Genomic DNA, 26,638 nt, shown 5'->3' with positions numbered 1-26,638 from the left:
AAAGTGGAAACCATTGTTCATGGAGCTCAAACTTGCTACTAATTCTTGGTGTCTTTTAACATATCCTGTCAGCTGAGCCATTAAAGCTCAGCCATTAAAGCAGAACTCTCAGAAGATATATGTATGCTTGAGTGTATTAACAAAGATAAGCAAGTACTAAAAATCTGAAAAGCTTCATCAGACTGCAGTGGAGATAAGTTCATTTCTGCCAAAACATTCCTTTTGGTTACTGGATATCAAAATGACCTGTTTCTTTGATTTCTTATAGTACTTTACTTTCTTTTATTTAAAAATAATCTTTGTCACTCCAGAAAATTTGTTGAGGAATTTTTGTGTTGGCTGTTGGGGGCAGTTTTGGACAGAGAACAAAGTTTTCCTAAGTTTCAACATTTCTGCTATAAAAGTCAAAGTGAAATGTCTGCTTCAGTCCAGCTGAGAATATATCAATTATTTGGGTAAACTTGAAATGTTTTCTTTCTTGTAATTTTTAATAAAGCAACAACTGCAGTCCCACAATGCTCTGTGTTTAATGTGGATAGCTGTTGTGGCTCTGGAGAATCATATCCCCTCCTCCACTCATTTTTAGTACTTCAGTGGAGTTAAAAGAGTCTAACCACATGCCAACATGTTAAAAGAAAGGGGAGGGGGATCGGGGCAATGCTTTTTAATGCTGAAATATGTTTCAGCAAACTAAACTGAAAAATTTCTTTTAAAATTTCTTCATTTTGGTCAAAAATTACTAAATTTTAATGTTGCTAAATCAAAACATGTTTGAGCTCTTTTGTTTGGGTTAATGCCTGCATTAAAACTCTTCATTTTGAGTCTGGTGTCAAAGTGAATGTTATGGAGTGAGTTTCCAGATTTTGCTCAGCCAAGTAGTGAGTGGTACAGCTCATTTCTGCATTGCTTCTCTGATGTCTTTACAGTAGGGAGTAACAACTGGAAAAGTAACTCCCTGGGACCAAGCTGAGTTTTGAGAACATTACAACAGGGTTTTGTTAGAAGTACTGTTTACTAAAGATCCACCTGAGATCACCAAGTCACTGATAACAGTAACTATAAAGAGGCACCTGATGTCATCCCTGACTTCTTAGTCAGAAAGACCAGTAATCCTCAGATGTGATTAGCAGCTGGTAATTGCAAATTTTTTTTAGCTTTGAAAGCAACTATTTTTATGTTGAATTTATGCAAGTACGAAGAAGCATTTGTTACCTACTGTTAAATCTGGTTCTGACAAGTCATGCATCATAAATATAATTAATGATCAACTATTATTTAGTAATTCTATATAATTTTGTTTGTATCTCATCCCATTTCTTGTATTGATGTCAAATTGTGATATAAAAGACAGCTAGAGTTGCTGATCAATGACTAAAATACATGCTGATATAATCAAAATGGCATAAAAACAGAGGATCCATTAAGTTACAGATCATAGTGTAAGCCAGAAATTAAACAACTGTGAGATGCTGTAGTGTCATGAGAGATTTCAGTACATGTTTACCTTCCATTCATGTAAGGGAATCATGAATGAGATGGAATGCTTCAAAACAGGAGGAAAAATCTGAACTATTAAACAATATTATATGTCGAGAAAAGAGAACTTTTTGTTCATTAATGTTTCCTCTTCATTTTGAACTATTGCAATAATTTCCATGTCATTGTGCGGGCCACATTGTTTTCACATATTGTCCTGTGAAGTGTCAGTTGACTGTCTTTGCCTTAATGGGCAGAGCATTATTTATGAGGTACATTTTCTTCAATTGTATTTGAAAGGTCCCTATCATACCGCCCAATGCCTGCAACTCCTGACTGAATGGTCAATATTTCTTCATTTGTGTTGTAGTGAGGTAATCAAAACCATTTTGCCCCCCACATGTTGGGAAAAAATGCCACATAGTATAAACAGTTCTGTGTAATATATATGTATGTATTCACAATATCCTTAATGTTTACTTACTTTTTTTTAAGATACCATCTATTTTAATGGTTTTATATTAAACCTACAAAGACAGAGTTATTGGCCTATCCTTAATGCAGTGAATTATATATAGGCACAAAGCGACAAGTAATATTTTCGTTCTGATCTCTGAATTTCCTTGTAGGTGTGGTTTGTCAGACCTGTAACAATACCCTAATGCCAGGGATTGGAGGCTGTGGTTTAATATGGAGTAATGCACATGGCACTGCTTTTACATTAGTATTATTTCTTTCAGTGTGTTGTAGTGAAATTATATTTTAAAACCAGGCAAACTATTGATACTTTTATTGAATGAAGTAATTTATTATAGAAATATTTTAGTCTTTTGACATTTCGTCATCAAATAACAGTGAACATAATACACATTTCCCATAAGAACATTCTTGAGAGCCAAATATTTACCCCTCAGATATTCTAAAGGTAGAGTTGATGGGTGAGAGGCTGCACATGAGGCACCATGGGCACTGCCAGCCCAGAGAGCCAAACGTGTCCTGGGCTGCAGCCAGAGCAGCGTGGGCAGCAGGGCCAGGGAGGGGATTCTGCCCCTCTGCTCTGCTCTGCTGAGAGCCACTGCAGGGCTGCACCAGCTCTGGGCGCCAGCACAGCAGGGACAGGGAGCTGCTGCAGTGACTCCAGAGGAGGGCCACAAGATGATCAGAGGGATGGAGAACCTCTCATTTGAGGAAAAGCTGAGAGAATTGGGAGTGTCCTAATTGCAGCCTTCCAGTACCTGAAGGGAGCCTAAAAGAAAGATGGAGAGAGACTTCTTACAAGAACATAAAGTAACAAGACAGGAGAGAATGGTTTCACACTGAGAGTAAGTTTACTGCAGGTATTAAAGAGATCTTTGCTGTGAGGGCGGTGAGGCACTGGAAGAGGTTGCCCAGTGAAGTTGTGGATATCCTACCCCTGGAAGTGTTCAAGCCTAGGCTGGATGGGGCTTGCAGCTACCTGATCTAGTGGAAGGTGTCCCTGCTCACGGCATGGAGTCTGAACTGGATGGCCTTTGAAGTCCCTTCCAATCTAGACCATTGTATGATTCCATAATTGTGATAACTACTCTATGGGCAACACAACAAAAAGATGACCTTGTTAACATAGAGTGGTAAGTCAGAAATATGCCAAAACAAGTTTGGTCTCCACTGTTCTTAAAACTTATATTCAATTTTACAGTTCATCCATTGTTTTCATTTTAGTAATAAAAAAAACTTTGAACTATCAGCATGTCTTCCTGAAAATCTCCTAAATTTTTTTATTATGATCTAGTGAATATAGAAGTGGCATAAAATTTAAAACTACATAGACCATTTAACTGTAAGTTAGTCCAACATGAGAATTACTGATTTTTTTCAGATTCATCTGGAAATCCTGAAATTAACAAAAGGTAAAGGATTTTCAAAGCCATTTTAATGTTAAAGATATTTATTTTAAATTGAGAACTTCATATTTAAACTCTCCTTTCTGATAGTACACTTAAATTGTTGAGTTTGTTTCTCTTGTTTTTTGGAAAAATTTTTAAAATACATACTGTTTCACTAAGGTCTGGATACAAAATCAGGAAAAGTGGTTCCTTGCTCCTTACATAACTTCTCTTAGATCATTTATATTTCTGCAACTAAGTGCCATCATTTAGTATCGGTTGGATTATTATCAGCCTTTGTTGTAAGTTTGTTAGCAAGTGCCAAATAATGTTGAATGAGGATAATGGTTTAGCTCTGCTTTTCTAACCTAGTGCATTTGAGACCTTTATTTCAATTATTGTCCAGTTGTTTCACACCACACTTCTGGTTCACTATATGTGAAAGTAGTTAGAGGTGGTTCTTTCTTCACACTTTGAATCTGATATCTGTCACTTTATAGCTCATCTTTAAAATAAATATTTTTGTTCTGTGACCACACAGATAAAACAAAGGAATTGAGTGTACATTTCTTCTAGAATAGCTTCTCTCTTTTTTCTCATTCAGTTGGTAGATGACTGTAAAGAAAATTACCACTGTATGTATCTCTGTAATTCAGTTTTAGACATGCTGAAGCATAAATTCACTCACTATACAAACACAAAGTTAAGAACAGTAATAAAGTGTGTGCATAAAATGGGGTTTTTGCTGTCACATTTGATTCAGTCGCTATTGCGTTGTTCAGTTTTACTGTTAAATTTAGTTCTATTTGTAAACAAAAAATGTTCAGCCCTACTCAGCTATTTTTAATGCAGGTGAGCTTGTTGGGGGTAGCAGGGGTTGTGTTGCACTCCACCTGTCACACTTTGCCTCTGCCGGAAGTTGGTTTACAGTCACAACCTCTCCATTGAGAATTTTGTGCCTTCACTTACCATTAGATTTGCTGTGTGCTTTATGAACTGCAGTATTCACAATGAGTCCACTTCTCCAGGTGGAACTGACATAATCAGGTGGTCACCTGATCCCAGGAACCTTTTATGAGCTATGTACTTTACAACCAGGACCTTGAGAAGAATTCATAAATTAAATTTAAAAAGGGGAGGAACAGGGTTTATGAAGTGTGTGATTGGCATGGGTATTGCTTAAAGATACTTTTTATTTTTTTCCCCTGAAAACTAGGACAGGGAACTAGTGATTAAGCTATTACAGATCTGGTGGTGGTTTCTTTTCTTTCAGCATACCTTTGATTGTTCTCTTTGCTTTAGGCTTGAGGATTATTAGGCAGGAGTAGTCCGGATAACACTGAATCAGAAGAGCTTGAGGTGGTGGTATGTGTTGTAAAAACAAGAAGTGAAATTAGAATAGTTGCAAATACTTCTTCAATTAGAAAAGTTTACCTGTCTTTATATGTAGAGAACTTTTGCAATTTGAATATCTTAACATGAATAAAAATCAGACACGCCATTATTATTTATGAAAAGTAAATTCTTAAGCTATGTCTGTAGACAAATAAGCATGGTTCAAATCCATCTTGTTCATTTCAAAAGATTTCCTTTAATCTTTTCAAACTCTTTCTTTTCCTGCATTCTGGATGACTTTCTGATATCTTGTTTTAGAAATATATGTCCTACTATACAGACATTTGTCTTTTTTTCATCAGACAGAGAAAACATATTTGAGTCTGTTTAATTTTGTTAGCAGTGGTGAGAACATTACAGATTGCTTGAGAGAGCATTTTGTGTCACTAGTTTTATGTAATACATTCAGAAAAGTGTAAGGTTTTGTCACTGTGTCTAATCCCCAGCTGTGATAAAAACCGTATCTTATAACTTATTTGTTAAACATTTCAAGTGGAATTTTAAAATAATTTAAACATCCTATTGCTCTCACTGGAAGTTTTTTCTAGACCCAGTGCATAAGTCTCCCTGATGTGTTGGTGGAGGACAATACCTTGTCCTCAGCCTTTATTCTCCCTAGGCTGGAAAGACCAAACTCATTTAGTCTTTCCTGTGAGCAGCTGTTCTTTTTCCTGGGCAGAGCAGTCGCCTTGCTCCATATCTGGCTACTACTTATTGTCCTTCCTGAATGACCTGTCTACGGTTTCCAGATGAGGACTAAGCAAGTCTTCAAGAAAATACAGTATTTCTAGATTTGTACTGGAAATCTCTCTCCCTACACAAAATAATATGATTATTTTGCCTTTCTTTGGCTTTATTGCATTGTGTCCCTTTATTAATCAATTGTTACATGGATTGGTTGCTTCTTCCTCTGGGAAAGCAAAGGGAAATATATATATTTTTTTAATGCAACCTTTATATCTATGTGTAGGTTTGAACCAAACTGTAGCAATATTTTGAGCATGTTCCTGTTAAGGCGCAGATCATGTACAAAAATCAGATTAGTTACCTGCAGTAAAAACAAAATTGGATAAGTGAAGCAATTACTAAGAAACATTTGGTTCATTTCTGAATCTTTAGTATTTGAGACAACAGATGTTCTTAGATTGATCATGGCTTCCAGACAGTGATATCAAAAGTTTAAAATTTTTCTGTTGCTGTCACCACATCTACTTTTTTATTAGAATATTTTAAATTTATATTAATTTGATTTTTTTATTAAACCTGGGGAAAAATAACCCCATGTACCAGTAGAGGCTGGGGGCTGACCTGCTGGAAAGCAGCTCTGTAGAGAAGGGCCTGGGCATCCTGGGGACAGGCAGCTGGCCATGACCCTTGTGACCAAGAAGGACCATGGGATCCTGGGCTGCATTAGGAGGAGCATGGCCAGCAGGTTGAGGGAGGGGATCCTGCCCCTCTGCCCAGCCCTGGAGAGCCTCACCTGGAGTGCTGTGTCCAGTTCTGGGCTCCTCGGGACAAGAGAGACAGGGAGCTCCTGGAGCAGGTCCAGCGAAGGGCAACAAAGATGACGAGGGGACTGGAGGATGCCTCTTGCAAGGAAAGGCTGAGGGAGCTGGGCCTGTTCAGCCTCAAGAATGATGAAGAGACAGTAATGTCTAGCAGTATCTGAAGGGAGGGTGTCAGAGGATGGATCCAGGCTCTTCTTCCAGGTACCAAGCAACAAGACAAGACACAATGAGCAGAAACTGAGTCACAGAAAGTTCCACCTGAACATGAGCAAGAACTTCTTTACTGTGTGAGTGAGCAAGCACTGAAACAGATCATCCAGAGAGGTTATGAAGTCTCTTTCACTTGAGATATTCAAGAACTGCCTGGACACAATCCTGTGCCACAGGGTCCAGGATGTGAGTGAGGCACAATCCTGTGTCTCCGTGCGTGAGCAGGGAGGTTGGACCAGATGACCCACTGTGGTCACTTCCAACCTGACCCATTCTGTGATGATGTGATTTTTTTTTAATTATATATTTACACAGTAGCAATCTAAATATAGTATCTGGTTTGGGTTTGTTTCATTTTTTAAAAAGGGGAATGCAGTTTGGGTTCTTCTAACATAAATCTTGCAACCCTTGCAATATATAAGTAATGTATTCTGAAATTGCACAATTGTCCTTAAATGCCCATAAGGAAAAAGATCTATCCGGTTTTATTCATATTTTTCTAAAGTCATAGGACAGGCTTCTGTGTGAAGTAAATGAAAATTAAAGCATTAAGATTATTTTACCCACAGTGATGACATGTTACTGCCTATATTACCTCACAGCATGTCACAAGACATCATTACATGCTACTGAGTTTTATTTCATTTATTCCAGAATCTCATCAAGACACTTCAGTTTAAGTATATCAAAAATTAAAAAATCACTCAGTACCATAAAGCTCCTTAAAGTCAGATTTCCATAAATTTGCACAGTACTAAACATTGGTGGTGTTAAGCAAATGAGAGCAAATAAGTACATTAAAGTGGAAACATTACTTAAGCAAAGAGAAGCTGTTCTGTACCATTTCTATCATTTTCTATGTGGTCTGACTTAATATTTTTTTTAATTAAAGAATGGTTCAAAAGTGCCTGTAGGTAATCAAAAAATTATAAATTAATTTTTAATTCTTATTTTTGCTGGTTCAGCTGGAATTATAGTTTTCTTAATCTCCTGAATTTACCATTTTTCTGCTGTTGCCATAGTGAAATCAGGTAGAACAGGCAAAGCTGTATTTCTTCTTCACTTTGAACTTAACTAAAAATAATGCTTAATCTATTGGTGTGGCTTTAGAAATAGCTTTTAAAAATGTTAATGTGGATTTAGCAACTGTGGAAACAGAGATAGTCTGACCTCAAACTGGAAGTTCTATTGGCCCTCAACAAAAATGCAATATCTGTGCAAGTTTTCCTTTAGCAGTTCATCCTAGTGCTTTTCATCCTAGGGAGGCTTGAGAGAAAAATTTTATATAAACCTGTGTCAATTTATACATCTTGATGTCATGTACTTCTGAGCAGGGAAGGACTTCAGGGCAGCTGGGTTTTGTGGCTGGGCAGCTTGTTTTTGTAACCAGGGCAGAATATACCATACTATTTCAGTGATAATCAGTTTGCATCACTTAGCCTGATGGAAATAACTTTGTCACTGGGTCATCCTGCTTAACAAAGACTTAGTGAAAAGCTCCAAATACCATTGAGAATTCATCTCATTCTTCAGGAGGACGGTGCCAGACTTGCTGGGTATATCTGTATTCGCGTGTAGTAATATGTAATAATGTCTACCTGAGGTATACTAGTCTGCTGTGCACAAACCTACTAACTACAAAGTTGCCTCCAGTGTAGAAATGCTGATTTGTAAAAATGTGATACCTCAAAGGTGCAAAAAGACAATTTGAAATCTGTGGCAAAAGCCAGTAGTTGATACTGAAAGACCCTAGAAGTTGTAGTTGAAATTGCGTAAATGTTCTCTCTTCCCTCTTGCTTATTGACTCCATTTTCCTCTTTTCGGTGTGTTTTGGGGGTTTTTTGGGGTTTTTTTGTGCCTTCCAGTTAACAATGGTGTAGCTTGAACGGACGGGAAGACCCCCACCTCTTTTGCAAGAGTGGTATAAACTGAGGGGACTGACAAGAGTCTTTTTATTTTCTATATTGGTCTTCCATTACTCAGTTCAAGTTGAAGGTGTCTTCAACATATTCAGTAATCTGTACTGAGGTCGGAGCAGATGGAAACCTTATGGCAGCACCTCTCCTTAAGCTGCATTATGGCTGTTCCTGACAAGTGGATTTCTGTGAGAGACAGCTTTCTTGAGAGGTTCCTGTGGAATTCAAGAACCATTTTAAACTATTGTCCTTCCTTATGTTTAGAATGCATAGTGTTTTTTGATATTGCAATCACAAATATAAGGACAAGACTGGAAAATAAGCACTTTAAGAAACAAAAAAACCTTGCAATTTTTGGCTAACAAGGGACAGGGAGAGACAGCTGGTCAGAACAGATACTAATCTTATCACTTAATGTACTTACTCTGAGCTTTTATGCAATGTAAGAACCAAAAAACAACAAAGTGGCAGTGCTCAGGTGGAAGTTAGCCAAGTCTCAGAAAGGTTGGTAGAACTCATTATTCATGACGTTTCAAGCTGCTTACTCAAGCTTAATTTATCTTTGAAGGGAAAAGTGGTGTTTATTTTTCTTCTTGTTTCTTTTATTTTCTATTTTGCTTTTGTCTTAAAGGGAACAGAAATTGAACAGGACTATGAGCTCAATAGGCCACACTTCTGTTTTGATTAAAATGAGACTGCTAGTGCTGTCTTTGATGCTATTAGATGTCTGGAACCAACAATGTTCATTTATCTAGCAATCTAACAATTGCATGGCAAAGAAAGGAAAGGAAAGAAAAAAAATAGGAAAAAGGAAATGGGACAAAAAAAGGGGAAGGGAAGGGAAGGGAAGGGAAGGGAAGGGAAGGGAAGGGAAGGGAAGGGAAGGGAAGGGAAGGGAAGGGAAGGGAAGGGAAGGGAAGGGAAGGGAAGGGAAGGGAAGGGAAGGGAAGGGAAGGGAAGGGAAGACACAAGAATATGTAGTCCAGCTGTCTTCCGCTGTTTTCAACATGTATTTGTATGAAGGAAAATGTCAATACTATGTGATTTTATAAGTGTTGCAGACTTCTGCCTCAGTTCTCATCAGGCATGGATTGTAATATGTCACTGGCAAACTCAACTAATCTGCCATTGCTTTAAAAGCTTCACAAGTGATAGCATTTTCCTCTGATTATTCCTCTCCCTCCTTCTGGGCTCACTTCCATCACCATGTATATTTGTATGTCTTCCTTTTGAACATAATTTTGTACCTTGATGGCGAGCCCAGAAAAGTTCAGTGCATAGTAAGCAAAGAAAGCTGAAACACAGTCAGGTTTAGTGTTGGTATATGTACTGAGAAGGGGTAAATAATTTGCAAATAAATCTAAATAGCATGCATTTTTCAGAAGGTGCATGCAGTAGAGCTCTATGTGTACATGTATAAATAGTTAAGAAGAGAGAAAGCAGAAAAGGAAAGTAGATTTCTCATCCTCAGTTATGCACTTACCTGATAATGAATGTAACACTTACTATAGGTTGCCTTAGTGGTCTCCTAGAGTCTCTCCAACTTGCACCAAGTGAAAATATCTCTTCTGGGAGACTGGATATTTTGCAGGTGATACATAAGATTTATGTGTCTCAGGATGTACTCCTTTCTGAATAACAACTAAATCCCAAATTATTTTTAAATCTGAAGTGGGGCAGGACCAGTTTGAATTGAACAGACACTGGATATATGAAACAACTGAGTGATAATCTGAGGAGCCTCAGGCATTAAAAATAAGTGTGTGCCAGACACAGTTAAAGTTTGTCAGTGGATTCCAAAGGCAGTGAGAATATTCAAGGTCAGAGGTGTTTGCCTTCCTTTTGGGTGGGCATCAAGTGCCACAGTAATGGGCAGCAGACACATCCTTTTTCATCTGTTTTCTGCTTAATGCAGGTAGATGACTTACATTTTGAGAGACAGTAAATTTAAGTACAGTATCACACATAAAATGCTTCTGCCTGTCAATTATGGCAATAGGGTGTTTGGTAGCTAACTGCTAAGCAGCATTGTGTGGAGATACTCAGTATGATTTACTATCTGGTCTTCTAATTCTCTGATCTGGGAAGCTGGAAGCGCAGATGAGCTGTCCTCCAGTTTTTAATTCATCTGTTACATTGTTTGTTTTATTGCATATTTGTGTATAAGGATTTGAAGATACAGAATTGTCTAATAATTCATTCCAAAATGTCTTGAGATAGCGTTAATGCTGGCCTCACGATTTATGCTCAGCAAATACTAAACACACAGATATATAATGCCTTTATTTATCAATATTTCTGCTATCAAAATTTGCTGAGCAACTTTTCTTATTAGTTTGGTTATGTTTTACAATAATTATTTAACAAAAATCTGATGCTGTAAGAGCAGTTCTGCCTTATTGGTTAAATGCACTTTTGGCCTATCTTATCTTTCTGGTGAACACTGACACCAGATAAACAGCTGCGCAGAAAGAAAGGATTGTTGCAAACTATGAGGCACTCACAGATTATTCAGATATCATCTTGCACTGGCCTTAGAATGGCCTGTTACTTTCAGCCTTAAAAGTAAACAACTGTTAATCACTTAGTGGCAACATGAGTCGACCAGCACTTGTGGCTGCCTGGACTTCAATCTAACAGTACTCAAAGGCTCTTCTCATCTTTTCTGTCACCCAGGATAAGAGGTGATTTTCAGCCAAGCATTCCTTTGAGGAGGCTGCTGTGAGTTTAACAAAATGTTTGAAATAACCTCAGTAACTCCTCTCAACACTGACCCACAGCTTCAAATGTGCAGAATCCAACAATAGTAGCCTTGCATCCACAGTCTCTGGAGAGCAAACTAATCGCATAATGTTTTCTAAGGGAAACTGAGTAACAAGCAAGTACCTCAAGAAGCAACATTCCTTGCCTGGATTTAATCAGAAAGTGATGCTTTCAGCAACAGTATGTGGAATAGTTCTGCAGTGCAAGCCGCCATCTTTGTTCCCTGCTTATTCAAAGAGTACTGCCATTCTTGCAATATATTAACTGGTAAATAGAAGTAGCACAACTTAAAATAGAAGCAGCACTGCTTTAGTAAACTAGTCCTCAAACTAGTCCTCAAAAATGCATGTTGTAGGGTTGGAAGGGTGTCGCTGTTTTGAACATTAATGGACTTACAAAACAGTGGACAGTAAAACAGTGTGCTAACCCTGAGTTAGGAAAGACAAATACATAGATGCCGCACCTAATACAGAATAGAATGTTAGACTTCCTCCACCAGAATGGAAATTTTGAAGCTTCTGAAAAAGATACAAGTTTTTCTTGTATTCTGCCTTTCAGATCTTAGGGGTTTGTGGCTGAGCTTCTTTTGCTTAGTTATGTCCCTCATCCAGGGTTCCTGAATACTTTGGCCTGTATTGAAATAGTTAACTAATGTAGAATCCTTGTATTTCCCAGAATATTGCATTTATCTCCAAGTTATCAAACAACATACCTGGAACACTATCTATAATATCTTTTAGTCAGATACTGGAACTATCTTCCCAGGTAGCCAAAATGCATTGTTTTCCAAGATGCATACCTAAGTGATCCCCTCTAGTGCCAGAAAAAGCCACCAGTGTGCACTCACAGCCCAGAAGGCCAAGTACATTGTGGGCTGCACTAAAGGGTGGTCAGGCATTGCCAGCAGAGGTTTGGATGACCCATCCCTGAGAGTGTTCAAGGTCAGGTTGGATGGGGCCCTGAGCAGACAGGTCTCATTTGGTGGCACCCCTGCCCGCAGCAGGGGCCTTGGAACTAGATGACCTTTAAGGTCCCTTCCAACCCAAACCATTCTCTGAAAAAACTGTGGCCATTATTTCCATGAAACAATCCAGCAGTATAAGAGTTAAAAATCTCTTCTAAAATGCAAATGTGAGTATGATGTTAATTTTAAGTCCATCACCTCAGTCCTGTAGTGCAGGCATAGGATCACCTTGTAGAGTGTCTTTAGGGCACAAAACCTTACAATCTGATGTGCAAAGAAAGCATCTACCTGATTTTTGAATATGCTGAGACTGAAAAAAAAACCATATTGTTCCTTAAGTACACACAACCGCTTGAGAATTGAGCATCTGGAACACTGCTAATAAACAAAACAAACAAAAAAAAAGAGTATATTTTAGTAGGTGTTAGGACATGAACCAACAGAAACTGAGAAATTCAAAGTTCACTCAGGGCTCTCTTCTCTTAATGACAAGCTGCCTTGAAGCCAGTACGTGTTTTCTTTCTCACTCACTGCATCAGTCTTCACTTAAAAAGCCTTGATCCTTGTAAATCACTGTAGCCTTAATGTTATTTAATCATAGTTTTTAAAAGTTAATTTCCATGAGAACTGTATTTTTTAAAAAAAGCCTAACTTGTCATTGGGGATTATAAAAATCCTTTATTTGCCTGGAGAACAGTACTCAGATCTGAATGAAGAAGTGTAAGTGAAGAATGTGTTTCGACAGTTTGTTTATTAAAAATGTATTATGCAGCTAAAAGTTATATTGTATTTTTATTTTAATGACAGTGACTTGCACAGTTTCTGGTGCAGCCTATTAATGTGTATTTAAAACTGTGCTATGAAAAATTCTAAAATATTTTAAATGCCCCCTTATGTCCACATAAATATCACTCAATTTGTTTTTATTTTTCAAAATGCCACAAGCAATTTAATCATATTATAAGCTTGATTAAATGCTGCTATTTTATTGAAGCTTTAACAGTCTCATTGCAGAGGTAAAAAGATAACTAAAGTAAAAAAGTTCTGTAAAATTTAATCACATCTGAGTGAGGTGTAACTGTAGAGAGATAGGCCTGATATTAGTTTCCATCCACCTTTTTTTCACCTGACAATTCTAACTTCCCCTATCAACTGCATATAATATCAGTTTGTGGCATTCATGGAAATGCCTCCCTTTCTCAGCCCAAAGAAATTCCCACTTTTATGTTAAAACCTCCGTGTTAAATGGGAGTCTCACAAAGTATTAGTAAACTTTGACTTTTTCCTTGTCTTCAGTAAAAATAAGACTTCCCCCCACTACTGTGGTAACATCACAGCTTAAAGCAGATTAGGTTTTACTTGCTTAATTTTACCTTAAGCAGCATGAACTGGATGCCTGGATCCTTGAGACATATTGTGCTGCTAGCATCTGTGTGTGAGGCATGTAGTACTTGTTCATGCCATGGACAAGTTTCCTATTATCTTCACAAATATGTGATCAGAACTTGTTAAACTTTCTTGGGCCCCATCTGCAAGCAAATACTGCAGCCTTATGGATTACAGGTTAAGGATCAGATTTTGTAAGCAAAAATTATCATTCAGTTACTTGATTTGCTAAGTACTGGATTTTTTACTCCTTTCTACCAGATTTGGTGAACTCAAAGTAATACAGTGCTGTGTGTTTGCCACTGGATCACAAAATTGTGTGGAGGATTGGAAAACTGACAGGAATGATAAAACTCCACCACCCACCATAATCTTCAAATTGCAGTCAGAGTTTTTAAAATGCACTGTCTTAATGCACAAGTACTTGTATTTGATTTTAAAACTCTGTAAAAATGAACAATAGAAAAAAATACCTTGTTATAAACAATTCTGAATTAGGACTGCAGCAGCTGTGTAAGTGGGAAGTTTCTTGCTAATCGAAGTACATTTCTGAGCAGTGGCTCTTAAATGTTGGCCAAGATATACAATGCTGTGTCATCAGCAGCAGTAAACTGGTCTAGACATAAGGAAGTTGGCTGACTTATGCCAACTGACCTTATTTGAAAATGTGGTCTGTAGTTGTTGCTTACTAGCCTAACTCTGCCAATTTTTAAATTTCTTCTGCTGACACAAATGAGACTTCTGCAAGTACACTAAAAGAAAGCTGAGTATCCTTAAACAGTAAACTTATTATGTATTATTATAGGGAAGGTTAATTATTTTATCTTCAAGTTTTATTAATAATACAAGTAAAACCTATTTACAACTGTGATTCTGAAGAAGCATGTTAAGTTGACTTAGAATGTAATCATTTCTTTGTAAACTTTAGTAATTCCCCATTCCCAGAAAAGAAGTAGTGCTGTGCAAATGGTAATGCTCTGGTTTGCTCTGTATTTAAAATTAAAAACAAGGAGACAAAGCCAGCTTTTTAGCTGGCATTGAAAAGTGAGGGACTAGAATGCACTCCTTAAAAGACACATTCAGACGTGACCTTCATAATTAAAATTACCAACCAGGTAGACTTACACTTTCATAACATGAAAATTTGGCTGAATCCATTTCATAAAATATTTGTTTAAATGCATGCATATTAGAAATAATAATTCATATGCCAGCATTTTCTTATGAGAGTCTTCTGGAATTCAAATTATTTACATTATGCTGAGATGCATATAGAACATCTATAACAAATAGACTAATAATAAATGAAGTGAACATTTATATATAAAAACAATTCCAAGTTCTTTTACATTTCTGTTCAGTATCAAGCAGTGTGTTGAAAATGCATTTTTCATAAAACCACATGCAAGGCTTTGTGATCGTGAAAAAATCACCTCACAACAGCCACATGTCTAGGCAAATCCTTAGAAGCTGGTATGGACCTCACACAGACATTCCAGAAGAAAAGACACTACTAGAAAGTAGTTTCTCTTGAAGTGAAGTAGAATATGTGTGAGCCTAATAGGCCACTTTGATAAATAAATAAAAGTCTTTTTTCTGTTCTAGCACAAAACTGGTTCAACTGGAGGGCAAGTTAAACCCTGATTCATATTTTACTTAGTTGTGCTCTTTTCTTTTTTATTCTAACTGATCTCTTAGTTTGTTGTTGTTGCTATGGGTTTTTTTCTTAAGACAAAGAACCATTTAGCTTTGCGTTATCTGAATTTTGCCTTCTGGCTTTAGAGTATATCTGTGTGAAACTCCTTTCCAAGACAAAACTCAGTGTCCCAGGATTATCAGTGTACCTCTTTAGCTATGGTTTTCTTTCAAAATTTATGTGATTAAACCAATACAGATTCCTCTGAACAATCTGAAATTAGTGCAAACTTGACTTACTTAGAGCAAATAGTATTGTCAGATACAAATTTTATCTAAAGAACTTGTTGAGACTGCAACTATATTTAACTATATTCAAACTGTATTTTTCTATCTCAGATGCTTCAGTTGATTTTTTGAAAGACACTATGTGCTGCCTTTAGTACTTAGACTAAATTTAGTCATCTATATCAAGCCTAAATTAGGCCTAAAGCAATCCACGAGCTTTTTAATGCTTCTCTCCTCTTGCCATGCCTTGGGGTCAGAAGCCTGTGTGCCTCCCCTTTGGCTCTCCTGGTACTCACACCCCAAGTGCCCCTGAGCTGGCTTTGGCAGCCCTGTAGTCAGTCACAACTCCTAATGTCAGAACTGGACATTGGCTAAACTGGGATTTATGTAATGACAGCTGCCTATCTATTGATTGATTTTTAAGTAAACTGATGCAACCTCTGTGGATGATTTTCACTTGCTGTGTTTATTATATGCTTGCATCTGTATTTCCTCTTTATTCTGTTTTTACTACATGGAATCAACCAATCCTTAGTTACTTGGATTTCTTTTCAGCTTTAAAAAGAAACTCCTAATAAAAGTAAAGATCTAAAAGCAGTACTTTCACTGGAATAGCTAAAATTACTGTTTTGTGTAACTTTTGGACACATTCCTTCACACCTAAGCTTTTCACACCTAAGAACTAAAGATGGGGAAAAGAAACACAAGCATATTTTCAGTGATTTATACAATTTTTCTAAGCAAGAAGAAAATCCATAGGAGTCCAACAGTTTGTTAAATTCTAAGGTTGATTTTCAATTTAAGCCTAAACTTTCTCCTGTGTGTCTTTCATATGAAATAAGATAACCTGGCCCATCTTGTATCTATTCAGTTTTAGAACCAATTGGTACATTCAAAGATTTTCTATGCTCCTCAGAGCTACTGAACGTCTCCCCTTTCCATATCAATACTAAATATGCATTCTGTCATTTTAGTTCATTCTCCTGTGTAAACCACAGTCAGTCACTTAACTTGCTCAGTGTTACAACTGATGCAAGAAGTCAATTTGTGGCTTTACTTTGTAATTCACAGTTCTGACTTTCATTCCTCAGGGTGTCATATCTCCACTTGGGAAGGAGTCAAATTAAAAAGTATGGTTCTTACTTTTAGGTTACATTTCGCTATCTCACCCCCATGCACAAAAAGGTTAAGTGTCTTTTCAAATTAAGGCAGCAGTAATTAACCGGTGGCATTGTTTGTGGTTTGCCAGCTCTGGGCGTTAATGAGAGAGGAATTAGCACTTAGCAGCAGGAGTTCCTGATAGTGAGTGGCAAATGCTTAATGGGCCAACAAGTTTATTTTGGTCTTAAGTACTGCACTTAAGTGCAGTAAACAAACGTATGGCATGGGGGTTTATGTGATCATACACATGGGCTTTATGATATAGAGCTATTATAGAATGAATGACACAATAGAGTTGAAAAAGTGCAACCTAGACAGCACAGGGCAAACAGTTTTGCTGTAACACCACAGACAGAAGCAGGATTGATGGATGTTTTCATGCCAAAGATATACTTGCTCCTGTCATTAATAGTCTGCAGATGTTCTCGTATACAATTTTATTATCAAATTTAGTATTTCTGAACATTATTTGTTAAGCACCTCAAAAATTGTGCTTGAGCTGAGTTGATTTCCTCACAAGACAATAAATTAGCTTTTTGAGATGTCTCAAAATAGTAATTTTATTTAAAATTACAATTTCAAAAAATAAATAACAAATTACTTAAGCACAGTGCCACATGGATTTTATGGTGGGTGGGGGATTCAGAGTGCCACACAGCAAAATTAACCCTTCAGAACTTGGGTGAGCAGCTGCTCATTAGCATCAGGATTTTACCTGGCACATGTGCTCGTAATGAGTAACTACTTGCATACATTTCATACCTTCTGCCTTGCACCAAAGAGCCCATTAGAAATGTAAGGTCTGCTCCCTATCTTCTGGGGATTTTTGATTTTAACATAATTTTGGTTAGTATGTAAGAACATTCCCACCCAGTTACCCATTTCTGTATTTGCTTGATGTGGGAACAGATATGTCATCTGTGAAGTAACAGAAGTGGGGGCCCCTCCTGGATTAGCAAACTGCTGTCTCTCACCAGAGGCTCTGAGCATCAGTCCTTGGCCTCACTTGCCTTGGCCCCTCTCTCCTGCTTGGGTCTCTGGGCTTGCGGGTGCACTGAGGTTCTGCATGTTTTGGCCCCGCAGGAGCGTAAGCAATGGACAATGGAGAGAAGTCCATGGAAGATGAAATTGTTGGCCAACCAGACAAAATTAGGAATTGGGTATAGGCAACATTGTCCTTCATATCAGCCACTTTTTCGTCTGTACTCTATTTATTACCAGGCATGTTAGGATATGTTACCTAGTACAACCAGATGTGTCAGAGTTTTAACCTTTCAAGTATCACCTTTCAGTTGCAAAAAGCGTATTTATCAGTGTGGCCTCATCTATGCTGAGGGTAATTTACTCTGCCACTGAACTGTGGCCACTTGGAGGTTGAAGAGTAGTAGCTATAGACCAAAATGTTACAATGCTCTGCAGCAGTTTCAGGCAAAAGAGTACCACATCTAATTGAAACTGCAGGAGGAAGCCACAGGGGTTTCTTCTTCCTTTGATGCCTGTTCCATTACAGGAGCACATCAAATAGAGTTTTCTCCGCATTGTTGGAAAGAAACCACCCTCACGAAGCCAGTCTGGCACTACCCATGGCTTTGAGTGTTTGTATTGTCTGCTCAGTGGACATTTAGGTTACTGTGCCTCCCCTCAGCACATATTTATTAAAATTAAATGTTAACAAAAATTGGCTACCATATTGGTTGAATCCTGAGTACAACTCTGCATGTAAACCATTACATGACATTCTATTGAACTTTTTCTTGTACAGACGGTACCTAACAGCTCATCCTGCACTGTTGGTTTTGGCAAGTTCACTACAGCATATAATAAATCAAGGAAAGAAAAAGCTTTTTGGCCTAATGTTGTACAGACTGCTGTAATGTTAGACTACAGAAAGCAGTTCTGTTTTTAGACATCCTTTTACTAACCCAACATTCATAATTTATGATTGCACTGTAAAATTCCTGCAACACTACACCAGAAGTAGTGCTGCCCTTTAATTAAGTGCTCTCAGTAGGAAAAACGTGAAACTGATGTGCAAAACATATCGCAGTACACAGTGATTGATAGTGATTACTTCTTTATGAACCCAGCCTGAAGGTCTGAACTTCCTGATGGGTAAAATAGTCCATGGGGCTACTTCCTGAGATTGCCTAGTGGGGATCAGAGTTAGCAATATCTGAGGAATTCCTGAGGCACATTTCAGAGCCATTACAACACAAACTTTCTGTTTCTTCTGAATTGTGCTTTATGTTAATAATTACCTGAATAATAGCTCATTGTAGAGATTATATTTTAAGGATTCATTGCTATCTTCATGGTATTATAATTTGAATGAACTGGGACATGTGTAAAACCTTGTATATTTAATGTCTGCATACACAAATCTATAAGAGCAGGGTGCATGTCAAAAGAGGTTTCTCTGTACATCACAGTTACTGAGTGTTATTTAGTATTTAATGCTGAATTAAAGGTATCTTTTACTGACATGTGCAGAAGATTCAAAATAAAAAACTGAAACACGGATGTGGATTCTGTGAGTCTCTAAATATCATTTTTATTCATGGAATCAGGTACTATTGACATGAGTGGCACATTCAAAATACTCCCTCCAATTTTGCAGTGAAGTTACCAGATTTGCGTTGGAATCACAGAGGTGGGAAATTGAAATTCCCCTGACACAGTTGCATAAGTTCATTTTTCTTTGTTTTTGTTTGATAGATTTGGCCCTGGGTTAGTCATCTACTGGTACGGATTTATTGAAGAGCTGGACTGCCATCGTGAGCGTGGTATCCTGCTAAAAGACTGCTTCCCTACTGACATCGTGACTCTGCGGCACAGCATGGCTCAGCGCTGATGTTGGGAGGAAGAGGTAAATCCGGAAGCAATTTTACTTTCCTGCAGTGTAAACTAATGGCAGCATCTGCCCTGAACTTCAGCTGAACTCCTGCTGCCTGCCCTTATGCTACTGCTGCTTTACACAAACATATCAAGAGTTTCTGTTTTGCTTCAGACCTCTGTTGTGATCAGCCAAAAAAGACAGACACAACCCACTCATTATCAGCAGTTCTGTCTCTGTCAAACAGCTAGTTTCAAGATACTCATAATCTTTCTTCCTTCCGGATGGCTTCTTCAAGCATTCTAAACAAAGACAAAAATGCAGAGGCTGAAAGGTGGAGCTTTCAGTTCTTTTCCCTGTTACAGAGTCACCTATGAAATTAAGTGCTTTTTATGAATTCATTATGTGCTAGTGATGTGACTAAAACACCTACAGTGATGTGGAGCTTTGGTGAAAACTGTTGTTTTGGGGCTTAAAACAATATAAGGCAAAGCTGGTAAAGCCCAAGTGGCAAGAGAGGATCATGGCTGTTACAGTAAATAGCCAGATTTGGAGATAATAATTGGTGTATGTGTTTTGTCACTATCTGATTGTTAAAATCAACAATGGAATCCCAAGTTAACAGTTAAAAATAGGCGATTTTGAGAGGGGGTGAAAGCAAAGAACACAGCTTTTATTTTATGTATATAAGCTTGTGAAATATGGGGGTGGTGTGGGGGAGACTTTATAAGTATTTTAATGACTCAAAAATAACTCATGTTTTGTGTTTTTCTCTTCCTCACCCCCGGGGAATCTGTACCTAGGAATTTGTCTCTTAACTGACTAAGGAAGGAATCTCTCTTTACCCCTACAGGTACTGTAGCAAATTTCTGGCATGCTGAAGTCCAAAAGAGCAACGTGCAGGAGCTTTCTATGTGACTTATTTCTGAAGGAGTTTACCATCCTGGTGTTCAAGAAGGGGAATTTAAAAAAGGATACAACAGTGCTTCATACTGGATCAGTTCCACAAGACAAATAAAGCACACAAATGGACTGAAGCTTCCTGCGTACTTGTTTTCATGTAAGAACCTTGTTTTTTTCTTGTTAGAACCACCAAGATCAGAAGTTCATTGAGGTGGGTGCTGGCCCTTGGTGAATTTTTGAGTTCAGTCTCTTCTTCTTCCATCCACATCACCACTCAGAGGAGCAAGACTGGCTCTCAGGTTTGTGCTCTCAGACGTTTCCTAATGACAGTGGCTTGTTGGCCTTGACACACTTCAGCACTCTTCTCTGTGCCAGCTCTTACTCAGGAAAAGACAAAATATTTTAAAATGTCAGTGAGAGATTTGCCTGTATGCTCATCATGTTCAGATTTTCTGAGAAGAAGAGCTATGGATTCAGCTGTAGAAATATAGGTCTGATAACAGTCTCCCTAAAGCACAAGTTGATGATCTTTTCCAGAAATAAAGGGTCTCTAAAACATTACAGTGCATATTCATCACCTTTTTTTTATTTGAAGTGATACATATGTTTTCAGAAATCGTGTGCAGACTTTTTAGAGTCTTGCCTTGAGTGGAAAGGTTATTAATCCTTATCAGGAGTTTTTCAGCTGCAGTTTTCAGATGCATACACAGTATTTTTATTTTTAATTTTTAATTTTCACCTTAATATTTTCGGGTAAGTTTTAGACAAGAGTTTATCATTTTGACAAATCTTTAATTTTCAAGAAAAAATGTCTTTAATCTTCTAGTACTCTGTCCCTTGCTGCAGAGATAAACTAGTATAGCTCCAATGAGTTATTGTTGTATAGAGATATTTTCCTGGGTTTGAATGTGTTACAGAGATTTGTTTTTAAAAAAGATTCAAGCACCTGTAACTCATTTGCATTCATCTATTTAAGGTATTGTGCTGAGCTTATTTTACCTGACCAGCTGTAAGGTATCTGTCCATACAGGTTCACAGAAGCAGTCTGTGGATGTAACTGCCTGATGCTACGCACAACAGCTACATTTAGGGTGTTGCACCCCCTGGGACTTTTAACTATGGTTTAGGTTAGTGGAATGGGTAATATTCAGCAAGAGAATAAAAAAGAAGGAATATCTGAACATTTTCATAGTAGAAAATTCAGAAGTAATGGTTGTCTGAGTGAAATGGGTTTTAAAGGCAAAGGGTATTTGTTTTAGCTACTGCATATGCTTTCTGTTGTATGAAATCATTTAAATCAGCTTTACGTGATACACTAATGCTGCTTTTTCTGTTTGAATAAATTAAATTTATCTGCACAGATGTTGAAAATTCTGCTAACCTTCATCAAAGCTTTGCTTTATTTGTTTTTACATTAAACAAATTTATGTGGAGAGACACAGATAAATCAGTTTAGGCTTATATTTGTGTGCTTATTCTTCTACCTAATGCTGTGACATAACAGGTTGGAAAGCAGTACAACTGTCTTTAATCAGAGCTTTGAACTCCTCTTCGTATATTGCCCACTTAAAGAATCTGAATAGAATGAGGATGAAATTAACCACGAAAGTCTATATACTGTACCAATTTCATTGCATGCTATCAAAAAAGCTTTGCTACTGCCAAAACTATGCTGTGTCACTATTTTAAATGCTGAAAGCAAAACATAAAAAAAATTAGGACTGTTTTGTTGTTACTGCTTGTATACTGAAAAAAACCCCTTTATTTGGCTATTTTCTCTGTTTATCAGATGTAAACAACAACTTTAATATTAAAGAGGAAGTCAATGCTGTTTGTTTGTGGGTTTTTTCTTGCTTTGGTTTTCTTAAACAATGTTGTGGCAATTAGAACATTAACATTAAAACCAAATTCAGCTTTATAGAGTGTTCTGTAGAGTGTGCTAATGAATTATGCCAAGCCAGAAAACAGAAGTGAACATAAAACTGAATGATGTTCTCACTGGCATATATAGACTTGCAAGCATCTGCTCTTACCACCACTGTTATAAGGCCTGTTCTGAGCTTTAGGAATGGATGTAATTGTACTGGATGTAAAGGGAAGCAAAACTTCCTTGTAGAGGAGGAACAACACAATGGTGGGTCACACACTCTACTGTAGGAAGAAAACAGAGATTTTACCATTCCTATACTCTGGGGACACATTATTAGTATGAATTTCACAATCTTTCCCTAAAGGCAGCTAAGAGCAGAAAAAGTTTTGTCTAAAGCTGACAAAAAGGGACCAAATGTCTTATTGTGCTTACCTCACTACATTAATGGTACTGGTAATTCATGAATAGTTTTCATCCTGTTCTATTTGCTCATTCAAAAAGTCATTCTTTCCTGGTATTGGTTTTTGGATTTTTCCACCATCTAGACTACTACAAAAGACTGTGAATGCCTCTTTCCATTTTCCAGTCCTCCCCTTTTAGTGTTTGATCTTATTTTAACCATTTCACTTTTATTTACTCAACATCCTCCCATTTGCTCATATGTCCTCTTTGAAAAGTTTTCTACCATGTTTTCTAGCACCCACTTCTGTTTCTGTTACTACATCTGAAGAGTGCTGTTTCCATTTCTGTGTACATTTGAACTGACCAACCATGTAAAGCAATTTTTCTCTTACTCTAATTTAAATAGCAGCTCTGGATTCCAGGGAGACTGTCCCCAAAATTTCCATGTGGCTTTGCAATGGGGAACGATTGTGATGCTCTTCATACTCTGGGTATGATACACAGGTAATTTCTGCAAGCTGGGAGTATTCACCAAACTTAGTGCAAAATAATCACTCACTCCTCATCTGAGAGTACAGCTGTACAAAGGACTTAGTGCCTCTGTACTACTAGAAAATAGGCAAAGGAAATATTAGGAATTCAGCTGTTAAAGCATCCCTTTCATTAAGCAGCCTTGCCTTCTGTAACTTCATGCCTTGTTTGTGTGGTACTCTTGCAAGATCTGTTGAAGTTAAAGATTCATCTTTCCTCCTGTGGCAGCTCTGCTTGGTTCAGAGTGGAAAGATGGCTTTCTCCCCATTTTCACATCACAGTCGATCTGGCAAGAGCTTGTGCATCCTACAGGATGTTATTTACCAGAGTTGATAACAACTCCTCAAGGGTTAACAAAAAGAACACAGAATTTTACTTGATTCTTGGTGTTGCTTTGTCTTATAAGTCTTACAATAGATAGCTTCTTCTAAAGGGATCTTCTGCTGTTAGATTGTGAATACTGAACTAGGGTAACAGTTGTTAGAAACATGGGTTTGTTATTTCAAGGATGAGATAAATTACATTAGAACAAATGCAGCTCAAGTATCGATTTAATATTACAGAATTAAATGGGAGGCTGCTTGCAAAAACAATAAAAAATTCCTCCTATCATGTTATTCTAAGTCACAAAGGGTGATTTGTTGAGGATTTTCAGCTTATTCAGAAATAACCTTTTTATTACATTGACAAAAGAAGAAACCTCAAGGGCTTGCTCTTTACAGTGGTGTGATAGGAACCTAAAGTGTGCCTGTTGAAAAATGAACTAGCTAACAATGGGAGCTTGGCAGCAGCTTCACCATTTATAGAGAAAGCGTCTATCTAGTACGATCTGTATAAAATAGACCTCGCTTAGGTTAGGGAAAGGTCACAAGTTACACAAAGTTTGGATAGTCTAAATGCGTTACTCAAAACGAACTCTCCTGTGTACAGTAAATATTAATTGAGCCTGTATTATTAAAAACACGCCAGGATTCAAAAGATTAAATAAGGAAGATGTAATTATGAGCTACATAATAAACAGAGCAGTTTTAGTTCCCCTTGTATTTTTTACTTTCCTGCTATTGTTTCATATATGGCTGTTATACAAAGAGCAGCTGAGGTCACCTACTATAAATTACGGGTTTCGTACAATAGTAATCTACCAAAATTATTCCTGAGCTGGATCAAAGAGCTTCAAAAGACTTTTCAAAAACTTTTCCACATAATAAAACGACTCTATTTTGATGCCCTTTTCTTATGAGGATTTCTTGGTTTAGAGATGCATCTTAGAGTATTCAGCTGCTTGCGTTGATACAGTGATATTTGAACACACAGGATTTGCATAATTTGTTTGCAGCCTCAAATAAGCATGAAGTGGTAATATCAAAACTCTTTAAATATATTACCTGGTGCATTTTTCAGGCTAAGTCTTTAAGTGATCTAAGTAAAAAAAAAAAAAATTGTTTGTGTGTTTATTTAAGGAAGCTAGCAAGATCTCAAGTCACATTTTGTATTTCTTCTGTTTACAAACATACAAATCCTATTTGCAATGATAACATTATTAAAAATGATAGCAGTAATTCTTCGCAGCTCTCAGCTGGCATCATGTTCCTGCAGAGGATGCCTGCGTGCCCTCGCTCCTGGCCAGGCTTTCACCTAATGTGAACAATCCCACGTCATCTGCACAGATCCATAGATGTGGCACCGCGATGTCAGCGCAAATGAAATGTCAATGCAGCGTACGGAGACCGAGCAACGGTATTGAAACCATGTCAGTGCATATCTACAGAGACCACGTTACTCTGTCACTGTGGTTTTAGGAGGATCACTTTGAAATGTTAAAATGAAATGAAACTAAGTCAATTAGGTAATAACAATTGAGGTTCAGGGATTAATTGAGGGCCTAAGGTGAAGCCAGTGGCCATTAACCCCAGCTAGTTATTAATTTTAGAGAAATAGAGAAATATCCTTGGCTAAGGTTATTGTCATTATTATTAGAGAGTTGTGGGGGTTTATTCCCTATATTGTGTAAATATCTTTTGCTGTTGCTTTTAATAGTGATACACAAAGTGGGATGTTAAAGGTTAGTTAAAGGCATATTAGTGCAAAGTTAAGGGTTTTTAGAAAGTGAATCTGCCCAATAGCAGACAACCACTTCTTTTTCATACAGACATTTAACAGATTTTTATTGATATCCAGCTGTCTGTAAACAGACAGATTTACTATAATGTATTTACCTCCGAGTAAAGAAGGAAAATAATACCAACATGGAGAAATACTCATTTACACAGCAACAACTATTTGCATGGCCCAAGTATTCACTGTTAACTTAAATCAGACATGAAAATTGGTCAAACAACAATTTTAAATAATTATTTTTGAAAATACATAAACAAGGACCAAGTCAAGGTTATAAACTTTGTGCAAATTCAGGATTTCAGCGTATATGACTATAGCATTAGGACACAAATGTGTAATATTTTATTCTTTTATAATTTCAATGAGAGATTCTTGCCAAGAGCAATGACTCTGTGGTTCAGCATGCCACACAACACATGAAGTCTGTCTGGGTCTCTGTCCTAAGGAGAGAAGGGAGGACACTAGATCAAAGGAATGCAATTGTTTTCTTTTAAAATATTTATTTATATTAATTTGTGTGTATTTTTATGTGATGATAATATAAAGCAAATATACACAAACATTATTTTTGCTGTTAATAAATACCAACTACCCTTTCTCTTACAGAAGTCCCTGATAGATATTTGCTTAGTATAGGTGTGTTGGTTGGTTTTTCTGTCTTCAGGAAAGGGCAGTAAATCAACTTTTTTTCTTGTTGTAGAAGGTGGTATCCCGTGTTTTTAATGTTGGTGAGAGCAGGGAGACATTTCTGCAAGTTAAGTGACAGTGATGTTGAGAGAGCATGACATGGGAGAGGGGATGAGCTACACGTGGAGCAGCCCAGGCCCAGCCCTGCTGAGAGCCAGCAGCTTTTGGAACTTGACCTGGACATGCTGGGTCTTCTGTCTCCAATGTGATGCTGCACAGTTGAGGTCTCGCCTCCCCAAGTGCCTCAGGGTGCTGAGAAGATTTCTGAAAGGTCTTTGAAACTCCTAGGAGGAAGAGTACTGTGAAAATGCAAGCTTTATTATGAGAGAACATCTTCCATTACAAATGGATTAAATTTTTTCTTGTTAATTTTCTTTTGCTTTTCCATAGCAAGCACTCATGCCACACTCCATTTTGTATTCTGCCTCAGCATGATAGCTTCATAATGAATGGAAAAACATAAAAATTAGTTTGATCAGTTTATTTCTATACACACTTTAAGGAGCCTTATATTAATGTGTTTGGCACTGCATTAGATACAAATGATAAAATACACTTAGAAAAAAATAGTCTGGCTACACATCATAAAAAAGTAGGCACAGCTGAGTCTCAGTTTCATCCTTCCTCTGAATCACAACTGTCTATACAGATCAGCTTAAATGTCTGCCTAATCTAGTCCTGAAAAACTGCAGTGATGGAGATGTTTAGAAAGATGATGGGAATCCAT

At 37.4% G+C, this 26,638-nt stretch overlaps 1 protein-coding gene across 1 annotated transcript in view; it reads left to right on the top strand.

The window, feature by feature from the left end:
* Window positions 1-22,136, top strand: part of CDIN1 (CDAN1 interacting nuclease 1) — a 124,171-nt gene extending 102,035 nt beyond the window's left edge. Inside the window, exons 11-12 of the mRNA XM_058027301.1 lie at window positions 19,283-19,433; window positions 20,254-22,136. Coding sequence (XP_057883284.1) covers window positions 19,283-19,418 — 136 coding nt within the window. The 3' untranslated portion in view covers window positions 19,419-19,433; window positions 20,254-22,136. The remainder of the gene's footprint in view (window positions 1-19,282; window positions 19,434-20,253) is intronic.
* The last annotated feature ends 4,502 nt before the right edge of the window (window positions 22,137-26,638 follow it).

Source organism: Melospiza georgiana, chromosome 6 (genome assembly GCF_028018845.1).
Source record: "Melospiza georgiana isolate bMelGeo1 chromosome 6, bMelGeo1.pri, whole genome shotgun sequence".
Classification (NCBI taxonomy): domain Eukaryota; kingdom Metazoa; phylum Chordata; class Aves; order Passeriformes; family Passerellidae; genus Melospiza; species Melospiza georgiana.
This window is presented reverse-complemented; position numbering and strand designations above follow the sequence as displayed.